The sequence below is a fragment of the Cololabis saira genome, chromosome 9 (assembly GCF_033807715.1).
Source record: "Cololabis saira isolate AMF1-May2022 chromosome 9, fColSai1.1, whole genome shotgun sequence".
Lineage (NCBI taxonomy): Eukaryota > Metazoa > Chordata > Actinopteri > Beloniformes > Belonidae > Cololabis > Cololabis saira.
In genome coordinates, this window is record NC_084595.1 from 45,786,731 (window position 1) to 45,798,544 (window position 11,814).

General features: G+C 40.2%; 1 protein-coding gene across 2 annotated transcripts in view; it reads left to right on the forward strand.

The window, feature by feature from the left end:
* Positions 1 to 9,952, forward strand: part of ube2l3b (ubiquitin-conjugating enzyme E2L 3b) — a 189,632-nt gene extending 179,680 nt beyond the window's left edge. Inside the window, exons 2-4 of one of the 2 annotated variants that reach the window (XM_061729670.1) lie at positions 5,375 to 5,472; positions 5,548 to 5,734; positions 9,225 to 9,952. In XM_061729670.1, the coding sequence (XP_061585654.1) occupies positions 5,404 to 5,472; positions 5,548 to 5,734; positions 9,225 to 9,379 (411 nt within the window). In that variant the 5' untranslated portion in view covers positions 5,375 to 5,403 and the 3' untranslated portion in view covers positions 9,380 to 9,952. The remainder of the gene's footprint in view (positions 1 to 5,374; positions 5,473 to 5,547; positions 5,735 to 9,224) is intronic. The other variant, XM_061729669.1, reaches the window with a different exon arrangement.
* The last annotated feature ends 1,862 nt before the right edge of the window (positions 9,953 to 11,814 follow it).

Consider the following 11,814-nt stretch of genomic DNA (forward strand, 5'->3'; position numbering starts at 1 on the left):
TCAAGCGTTGTCATACGCCGCCACCCTCATACTGCTGGGTCTTTTACGGTGTCTTGGTTAGGTCAACTCATCCACTAGTAGGCAGCGCTGAGTTCAGATGCAGATTGCACTGAGATCGCCACAAATGGCTGAACAAAAGGGCTCAGTGCAACACAAATATCTGCGTTGACTGCCTATTTTTGCAAACTGGTTACAGTTATTGTCTTGTTTGTTCTTTTAAATATTTGTAATTTTTAAAAATATTTTCGCGTACTTAAATTACATTCAAAAATATCAAATATCATGGTTACTTTCCATTCACAGTGCAAAAAGACCGCATTTAATTTGTGCAAGTACCCAGAAAGTTTGACCGTATTGTTTTGTGAGTTCCTCTTGTGTCAGATAATCTACTTCTAGAGTTTAGCAAGTAATGAGAAGGTGCATACGCTTTCTGTCAATGTTTTTACCAACAGTGCACAGCAAAAGGGAAGATATGAGAGCATCACTCCCTGATCCCTGAAAGGACACACCATCATTTGTCTTTTGCCATCTTTGGACTCACTTCAAAATGGTGGGCTATCTCCTCCCAGCTGTTATTATTTGATAGCTGCTTGTATCTGTGCCCAGGCCATGTGACGTCTTAGATATGGCTGTAGCTGCGGACACACTCATACCGCCTCTCTTCAAAACTTCCCGCCATGTCTACACTTGTTGCTCTGCAGCTTCTTCTACTTCCACTTCGGGTTTGTTCCTTTTGCTGGTCGCATGTTAGCTATGCTGTTCAACGCCGCCCCCGCCCTTTCCAGTGGTAATGCTGCGTTTGCTGCGTCAAGCAATGGCCCTGAAAATGGACCAAATTACGGATGTAAAGGTCCCATCTCCTGCGTGTCAATCCTTCTGCACCCAGCATAAATGGGCTGTAAGGTAGTCTCATGACCTCCACTGTAGCTAGCAGACATGCAGAACTCTGATGCGAGTGAAGGCCTGTTATTCCAGATGCCAGCGGTGGCTGTATTGCAGATGTATCTGGGTCAATGACGTGACGCCTATATTTTCCGAAAAACAGATTTTTTTTCAATTCAAAAAAGGTTTAAATGGATAAAAAAATTACCATATATATGACCTACCTGTCCCACATATGGACTCACTTGAATTTTACAAAAAAATACTAGTTATTTGGGATTTTGTTGTGGTTTTAAGCATCAAAATGTCATGTAGTGCAACCGTCCGACCAGGACTCTTGTTCTGAAAACTTATTTGAAATCACTCTAAATGTATTTAAATCAATCTTCTTCTATCTGGCATGATTTCCAAAGTGTCTTGTAGTGTGTAAGATTTATACACATTTATATTTATATTTTCATCATAATATACAAACAAAGTTTGACTGATGTCCTTTTTATGAAATATCATGTGACGCGACCATTAAAATAACCATTTTTGTATAATACTGAAAACTTGTAAAAAAAAAAAAAAGATGTCAAGATGTTCAAGAAATTAATTTATTTTAATATGAAACATGGTTGCACCACATGACTTTTTTTAAGGCTAGTGCCAATTCATCTTGACAAAAATCACCTAATTTAAAAGTTTTATATGAATTTATGTGTACACAACATTCTTAATGTTTGAACTACTGCAATAGATATTCTTTTTTTATTATTTAAATTGACCTGTTGAAAATCCTTATTCGTCATTGACCCATCTCTAAAACATGTGATATTTTCAAAGTAAAGCGCATGGTTTTGAGATTGCTTTTAGTAAACCAATGTGCCACATGCCAACCCCACATTTCTGTACGTTCAAACAAAACCTCCAGTGTGATTGATTAGTACCACTTAGTTACAAACAGACTAGAAGTGGAGAGCAGAGAAATTCTGGGGCCATCTTGTGCATTGTGTACTTAATTCAGCATAAAATAAGGAAATATGTTTATGGAAGTTATTTGGGGTCTGATTGACAACATCGGTGAAGCTTCTCCAAAGCTATGTGGCTGATCACTACCTGGTAAACACTTCAGGAACTAGTGAAGCTTCTTTAAATAATGGATGCCAAATACCAGGGTTGAACAATTAATCGTGTTTGCGATAATGTCACGATACCATAAAATGCAATTTTGTAAAGTGCAACGTTAGCGATTTTGGGGTTGTCACATGGCGCGACAGTAAAGGCTGAATTCTGGTCCTGCGTTTAATAAACGCAGAGCCTACGCCGTAGGGTACACAGCTACGCGGGAGGCTTTCTGTAGCCTACGCCGTAGCCTGACGGCGACATGGAGTGACGGAGAAGTCCGAAGGGTTCACGACGGCATCACGGCAACGGCGTAGGATCGGCGTTGGTTTAACGCAGAACCATAAATCAGGCTTAAGCGAGCACTGGACCGCATCAACTCTTCACGCTGCGCTTTACCCTTTTGCACAACGGCATCTGGCAGGACTGTTTTGTACAGTCTATGGTTAGATGGACCAGTCTAGAAGAGGAACAGCACATCCATAGAATTCAATAAAGTTCTTTCTGTCTTTGGCTTACAATTAGACCTCGTTGGTTCTTTCTCTCAGACAGAGATGTTTTTAGGTTGTTATTTACCTGACATGTTTCAGCAGAATTCTTTCGCTTTCATCGGTGTCTCGCCTTTTATTAATATATCGATATTTTTAGGCCATGTCACGATACACAGTATATATCTCGATATTTTGCCTTAGCCTTGAATTAACACTTTGATGCCTACAATCACACCATTATGATGATTGTATATGTCTACATTAAAACATTCTTGTTCATACTGCATTAATATATGCTCATTTTAAACTTTCATGCAAAAAAGGGAAATAAGTCAAATTTACCAAAACTGTATTTATTAAACAGTTACTAAGCAGTGAGTGGCATAAACATAAAAAGTGTCATTTCAAAACAGAAAGTGCACGTTGCATCTCTGACTCCCCGTCTGAAGAACATCTTCATGTCATGGTTTTACCAGGTTTAACCAGGATGAGCTGGTTTTACCTGGTTTTACCAGGATGAGCTGCTCTGAGCAGGAGGGCCCTTAGAGCACCTTTTATATTCAGACTAATGTAGGTGTAGGGACTGCAATGTTTCATCCTCTCCTCCTTTACTTTGCATCACTTTCACTTACTTTTAGAAATATGACGTCATATATTCTTGTTTGATTTTGTTTCGATGATAGTGATTGATTTCATGTGGCCACATTTAAGCAACACTAGGTGACGTTTCTCAGCTCTAAAAGGCTCGGCGACGCGTGTCACACTGAACGGATAATTGGAGCTGCATCAGCGCGGCGTGCGAGGAGAAAACATCCCCTCCCGTCTTTACTAAAACGTCCCAGGTTGCTTTGAAAAGAGTCCGTCGCGCGTAGCAAAGTTAGGTGGAACTCACCGGCGGACCGGACAGCTGCGCCGACACCTGCAGCTCGTCGTGGGCGTATGACGATGCACGCACGTGCGTGACTGACGTATGTAACTAGGTGCGCTTGTTTTATGTCTCAGAGAAGGAGAGAGGAAACGAGAGAGTGAGAAAAAGAGTGAGCCTGTAATTTAATGCCCACGGCTAAAAACAAATGCGTGACAATGTATACTCGAATATTCACGATATAGTCATTTTGTACATCGCACAGAGTAGAAGTCGAGATAAATCGAGTATACTCGATATATCGCCCAGCCCTACATGACGGTGTGTGACTTGTCTTTATCAGCTGATGCTCAATGAACAATGCAAGGTGTCCCGCCCTCTGCTGCCCCCCCCCCTCCAGGTGGGAGAGAGCACGAAGGCTCCCGCCTCCCTGTTGATGGTCCTCGCCCCCCCTGGTCTCTATAGCCCCCCCTGGTCTCTATAGCCCCCCCTGATCCAGCGCTGGTGTTTGCTGTCTTCAGTGCGGAGGACTCTGGCCGTTTCTCAGTCCAGGATGTGGTTTTCTCTTTTGCAGAGATCGGCGATGGCTGACTTGTCGTGCTCCTGTTGTGCCCTTTTCTTTTGTTGCTCTTGTTTGTTTTCTTGTTGTCTCCTTCTTGCATTCCTTTTCATGTTCATTCTTCCTTGTGATAAAGCTCCTCCCTGTCTCCCCGATGTATGTTTTATTACATGAGTGGCATGGTATTGTCCTTAGGATGAACCAGTATCTGACGGAGTGTCAGCACATCCATACTTTAGGGTTTTTACAAAAGGAAGATGCCACGCAACGTCAGTTGTTCAGAGCAGGCCGTGCTAATGTTGCTACTTCATGGAGTAAAACTACAAACCTGCTCCAACCAGCATGTTAAATAAAAACAAACATGAGAGCTGGGTACGACAGACGTGTGGCTAAAACGTCAAGCGTTTGTGCGCCAGACAGGCCAAAGATGGGGATCACTGGCCGGAATGTTTGAAAGTGTTGCTCCTTACGAGTGCAGTTTAAAACAGTATGGAGAAAAAAGCCACTCTGTCAACAACTGAGTCCTTAGTTAAAGATGTGGTGCCAGCGCGGGGTTCACGACACCCATCAAACAATACCGGGGCTGTGTCTGTCCGGGGCTGAGTCACAGCTGTTACTCCTCAATCTCACTTCACAGATTGGTATTAAGATATTGGTCATTTACGTGCCCTGGAAAAGAGGTGCTTAAACGAGAAACACCACCAGATTTAAATGTCTTTGAGCCCTTTGGTGAGTTTAACTGTCCCACTTTGAGTTGGAGCAGGAGCACTCAAGTTAGTTTCTGAATCACAGCATGACCAAAGGCCATTCCTCCACATTTTAGAGAGGCGAGGCCTCAGACCAGAACCGGTTCAGGGGCCACAATACTTAAACTACTCAAACTAGGATTAAATTAACTCTGAGACATGTTTCATTTATCTTATTATTCAATTTGTGAACATCTGAAATTGTTCATTTTCACTGTTTTCATTGCTCCCAATAGGAAATATTTTCTAAAATCTGATGTAAAAAAACAAACACACAAAATAATTAACTCTTTCAAATTCGTATGACCTTAATTGTTTTGTCAGTTTAAACTTTATGTGTTTGAGGTCGTAGATCTGTTGTGGTGTTGAAGTAATCTGGTTAAAACCTTCCAATAAAAGCATTAGTTATATTATCATTATTAGTCTGTATATTGTATTTACTGGCTAAATTAGAATATGCAAGACAAAGATGCCGAGTCTTTAGAAGAAAATGTTACGCTAAATGTATACAATATTGTGTTAGTATAGTATTAAAATCATCCATTAGGCTTTATCGAAGACAGAAAAATTGCAATTAGATTATTTTCCAAAATCGTTCCGCCCTATCAAATACCATGCTCTGGTTACTAGACACAAGATGAAAGTAGATTTAAAATCTGTGATATCTATGGCATCGTCAGGTTGTCAGTTTGGTCATATGTAACATCCCTTTTCTATTTGTCTCAGGAACTCGAAGAAATTCGCAGATCTGGAATGAAAAACTTCAGAAACATCCAAGTTGAGGAATCAAACCTGTTGGCATGGCAAGGCCTCATTGTTCCAGTAAGTGGCAGTTCTTCTTGACCTTTCAGCTCCTCATATTTAGCCTCCGTCTAACCTCCTTTGCTGATTTTTCAGGACAACCCCCCTTATGACAAAGGGGCTTTCAGGATTGAGATCATCTTCCCCACCGAGTACCCCTTCAAACCTCCCAAAATCACATTCAAAACAAAGATCTACCACCCCAACATTGACGAGAAGGGCCAGGTGTGCTTGCCTGTGATCAGTGCAGAGAACTGGAAGCCTGCCACCAAAACTGACCAAGGTGAGTGTTAGCAGGCATGAACCCATGCTGCAGGATCAGTCACGCACTGCAGTGCCTACTTAGAGCCAGGACTCCGGGAGAAACTGTTTAAAGGGCCAAAAAAATGTTTGCGCCTTTTATTAAAAGGGGGAATAAAGGTAAGAAGAAGTAGAATGGAACAACAAGAGGAAGGGACGGTAGGCAGACAGACTGTCTGCGGTGAACACTGACACACCGGGTCGGAGCAGATTTGGTCATGATGTTTAAACTGTGTTTTGTGATTAATAAGCACCGTTTTTAATTATTTTGCGTTGGATCAATGTAGCAAATAAAATCGTTGGGACCATCCAGCTCAACCATCAGTTACATGTTTCACATGAGCAGTTCAGGTAAAAACGGCAGTCAAATCAGCAAAGTTTCAGTTTTCTGGATGAAATATATTAATTCCTGATAAAATAAGTTTGTTAGTGCACAGCTCTGCTCCTGTACGCATGTGAATGAGTGTATGTTTGTGTGTACATGAAAGTACAATCTGCATTGAGGGTTCTTGCTTCTGGAATCCCGGTCTGTGATTGGACGCTGCCTCGGCGTCGCCTCTGCTCATTTGCATAAAGTTCAGATTTTTATACTTCAAATTGACGCGCTGCTCCCGACGCCTCCGCTGCCTCTCGACACGCATTTTCATAGAAAATGAACGGCAGCCGGCTGCCTATGACGCCCGTGACACTTTCAGTGTGAATCCAGGGTAAATCCTGACCAAGAGGGTTCGTTTGAGTTGGTTTCAGAAACTGAGGTAACTAAACTCAGTCTGTTATAGGGCTGGGGGTCGGTTCAAATGTCAAGAATCGATTTGATTCCGATTCTTAAGATTCAGAATCAATTATCAAGATTTGATTTGATCAGATTCGATTCCAATATTGATTTGGGTTAGTGTTATTAAAACAGTTTTTTGAGCTTTTGCATGAATTATATGAGTTATGCAGCATATTAATACTAGTATTATATTGAGATTCAACAGCAAGTATTTGTTTATTTGTTTATTTGTTTGTTTATTTGTTTATTTAACTGGATCCCCATTAGCTGCCACCAGAGTGGCAGCTACTCTTCCTGGGGTCCACACACAACAAAACATCACATAAGACACAATAAATCAACAAAACGTAAACACAATAAGACATCAACAAAACATCACATGAGACACAATAAATATAATGTCTGACAAAACATAAAAACAATAAAAACAAGTAAAGCAAACATACAAAAACAATGCAAGACGTAAAACAAAACATAAAAACAAACGGTATAGGCTTCAAATTAAAACGAACTAAAGTGCACTAAAACTAACCATCACAATAAATTAAATATATCTCATCTAATTCCCTAAGATTTAGATAACATTTGGATATAAATTAATGTGTTTTTTAAAAAGTTTTTTAAAACTTGTCTTAGTCGGTGCTTCAATAATTGAAATTGGCAACTTGTTCCACACAGAAAGAGCCCGATAAGTATTGCAGCTAATGATCCTGTAAGGACCAATCAGCTCCCAGAATGCTGATAGAACTGCTTTAGAAACATCGTGGGGCAGAATTATCAAACAGATCCAGGGAGGAAACAGAGAGGGATGAAATCGGTTAGATTTTTTTTCCATTTTTGGTCTATTTTGGTTTTTATCTTTTGAGAATTTGTTTTTTAGCATTTTATGCAAATGTAACTCCAAGATAGTATATAAAGTAATGAAATATAGACAATTTATGCAAGAATGTTTTCATACCTTTAAACATATTTAAAGGCAAAAACATGGCACCAGTTATTCTCGTGTCCAACAAAACATTCCTTTTTTGGGCATAAACAAAAAAATACCAAAAGTTGTAATGATGAAAAAAAAATCGATCTTTAGACAGACGAATCGATTTAGAATCGGAAAATGTATTTTTTTCAACACAGGAGGCCTAGTCTGTTACTATGGTAACAGACTGACCAGGTTTACCACAAGTTACTCTCATGTATGTACTTCCCACAAAATGACGTGAGTTATTCTTTTTTTTTTGTTATTTCTGCTTCATTAAAGTGTTTGACATATATATTGTATTGATTGCTTGTAAAGAATGAAATATTTAAAATGGAGGGATAAAACTATTTGCAAAGACCATTTTGCAAATAGTAGTAGGGAGATGGCTTCCTCTCGCTATGCGTTGCCATGATGAAACACGGTAACTGAGCTCCGTTGACGGAGGCTTTTTATAGTCCCACCAACTGGAAGTTGACTGAACCAACACCTGTGTCTGAAACCTAAAGCTCAAGAGTTTGAGTGTTTGCTTCTGACTCCACGTGTTGATGGGCCGTTGAGAAACAGGCCCTGGGTGACTAACGGACACTCGGCCCTTCGTTAACTTAGGACTCAGGAAATGAAGCCCAAGGGTTTTCTGGGTGTGTTGTCTGAACGACGAGGCAGCAAACCATTGGATCATTATAATATATGAAGAGGTTAAAGTACAGAACTATGGCCGTCCTGCCATCACTGCTCTGTTCCCTCAACATGTCCCTCCAAGAAAGATAAGATAAGATTGTCATTTATTTCTCCCTCAATGGGGGAATTTCTTGTGCAGCAGCAGTACACTTAACACACACATGCAGGGAAAGGGTAAAAAATATATAATTACGAAATATAAACAGTATATACATTGGGATGAAAAATAAAAAAGTAGTGCAGTATGAGAAAGAAAGAAATACAGTGCAAACAAAGCAGTTAGTATGTGTACGAGGTAGACAGATATTGCACATGTTAAATACATGAAAAACACAAGAAATACAACTAATTTCATTCTTTTTCAGTCCCCCAGCCTCCACAGATGACAGATTTGTTTTCATACAGGACTGTCTCCGAAAATTAGAATATTGTGATTTTCTGTAATGCAATTACAAAAACAAAAATGTCCTACATTCTGGATTCATTACAAATCAACTGAAATATTGCAAGCTTTTATTATTTTAATATTGCTGATCATGGATTACAGCAAGAAAACTCAAATATCCTATCTCAAAAAATTAAAATATTCTGGGAATCTTAATCTTAAGCTGTAAACCATAATCAGCAATATTAAAATAATAAAAGGCTTGCAATATTTCAGTTGAAATCCAGAATGTATGACATTTTTTTTTCAATTGCATTACAGAAAATAAAGAACTTTATCACAATATTCTAATTTTCTGAGACAGTCCTGTACATGAAAAACACAAGAAATAAAACTAATGTCATTCTTTTTCCGTCTCCCAGCCTCCACAGATGACAGATTTGTTTTCATATTGTTCTTGTGGCATTTATTTATAATGATTTATTATCAGAATGTAAATATGAGTTGAAAGCGAACACAGCAAACAGTTGCCATGACGATGGTCTTCAGCTGGTTGTCGTCCTCTAACAGCTAAATGAACCGTAGCATTACTGTGTCTGACCTTTCTGAGCTGAAGTGAGCATGTATTCCTCTCACACCTCCCTGTTTGTGTGTTGCAGTAATTCAGTCCCTCATTGCACTGGTGAACGACCCTCAGCCCGAGCATCCCCTGAGGGCAGACTTAGCAGAAGAATACTCAAAGGACCGTAAAAAATTCTTGAAGAACGCCGAAGAGTTTACAAAGAAACACGGAGAAAAGCGGCCCATGGACTGATCACAAGATGAGCGCATAGCCCTCTCTTTCTCTATCTCCCCTTCTTCCTGATTCTTCCTGTGCCCCCCCTCCCCTCATCACCTCTCTCCCTGACTGTCCTCTCCTCACCTCTCCCCCCTCACCAACCCTTCACCCCGGCTCACCCCGGCTCCCTCCACCAGTGTTCTCCCACCTGTCCTCCCTGGAGCTGCCCAGCTCCACGCAGGCAGTGACTGTCCAAAACTCACCCCCCACCCAGGACTGTGGATCAGGCAGCCCCCCCTCCCCTCCCTTTTCCACAACCACAAATCTCCTGGCCATTTCTAACTTTCTACTCTTTTCTTAAGGTGAAAAATGGAATCAGAAATGCTAAGGGAACATGACGCTCACAGTAAAGAGTTAGATGGAAATATTCAGAGTCATGTATTGCTGTTCTGCTGGCCTTTCCTCTGTTAAACTACTCTTTGTTTTAGTAGATTTCATGTAGACTTTTTTTTTTGTAAACAGAACAGAAGTGTCTGCTGTCATTGTTTTTGTCCCATCAAATACACAGTCATTTTCAATCTGAATAAATGTGAGAGAAGAGAAGTTGCAGCCAGGACTGTGGAGGTGTGTGTTGACTCGTGATCCCCTTTTCCACCTCCCCTGCTGGTCCTCTTGCAGCGTGAGGTAAAACAGGTTTCCACCAGACACTCCGGCTCTGCAGCCTCCACACCCGACCAGAGCATCACCAGACTCGGATCCTACTGATCTCTTAACCTTCAAACCTGTTCAACCTGTTTACTGCACATAATACCTGTTGCATTTTTCTTTTCCTTCATTTGTTTTTCTCCACATGAAATTGTTTCAATTGGCGCTTGATGTGTAAAAGCGGTGAGACGACTGTGTTTGGATTGATTTGAACCTTCGTGTGTGTTCCCTGGGCCACCGGCGGACGCCGCAGAAGCCCCTGTCCTGTCAGAGACGGCAGGGTAGCACTCAGAAATGTTCTAGCTGCAGATCTGCAGATCCAGCCGGGGACCAGAGTGTCTTCTCCTTGGAAAAGCTCCCGGAGACCATCGTCATCAGAACAAGAGTGGAGGAAGCTGGGGGTGCTGGCTACATGGAGGGGGACTGCCGTGGCCCAACACCACCATGTAACAGCTACTTGATTTGATCCAAGTATGGTTTCAGAATAAAGATGCTAATCATTTGGCTCCACTATCTGCCTGTTGAAGAGAATTGAGCACGTTCGCTTTTGTGATAAAGTCCAAAGACAACAGGATGTGAACTCGAGGTTACGATCACCTAAACTCAGTGCAGGTCAAGTGTTCATGTTGCACTTTCTTAAAGCAAAGTTGGAAAATATTTCACATTTCAATATAATTCTATCACGGCTGGGGATCCATTCAAATGTCAAGATTCGATTCCGATTCTTAAGATTCAGAATCAATTCGATCCTGACATCAATTTGGTTTAGTGTTATTAAAACAGTTTTTTGAGCTTTCGCATGAATTATATGACTGTAGTTATGCAACATAGAAACATTGTGTGGGTCAGAATTATCAAACCGATCCAGGGCAGCAAACAGAGATAGGGCCGTATGAAATCAGATTTTTTTCCCACATTACGTTTTTATTTTTTCCATGTCTTTCGGTTTGGAATTTTTGAGAATTTGGTTTTTAGCATTTATGCAAACTTAACCTCAAGACAGTATATAAAGTAATGAAATATAGACAATTTATGCAATTATAACTGAAAACTTTAATGTTTTCATACTTTTAAACATATTTAAAGGCAAAAACATGGCACCAGTTATTCTCGTGTCCAACAAAACATTCCTTTTTTGGGAATAAACAAAAAAATACCAAAAGTTGTAATGATGAAAAAAAATTGATCTTTAGACAATCGATTTTTTGGAATTAATATGAGAATCGATTTAGAATCGGAAAATCGATTTTTTTCAACAGGCCTAATTTCTATACACTGCACAGCATGTTACATATGATGGAGACGAGCGCGGAGCTCTGGTGGGGAATATGAACGTGTTGAAATGAGCAGTTCTTTAATCAGGGGATGTTTCAAACAAACCAGAACAATGTAGTCGTGACCAATAAGTACAATAAAAGTAAGGCAGCGTTCAGAAGTGCAACGCTTTCAATCTTACGGAAGAGTATTAGGGCCATTCAGGAGAAAAAATGTTTGTGAGGGGAAGATTTTTTTTTTTTGTGCACTTTGAGAAAAAAGTCAAAATGTCGAGATTAATTTTAAAATACAATTTCAGGAATAAAGTCGAAATTTCGCTTTTTTTCCCCAACATTTCAACTTTATTCACGAAATGTTGACTTTTTTCTTGAAGTGCATAATGAAAAAAAAAAACCATCAGGGGGATGGTGGATTTGATCATATGGGGACAGATAATTTGTGCTGAATACAAATAATATAATATATTACAAATAATACCAGTGACCAAAACA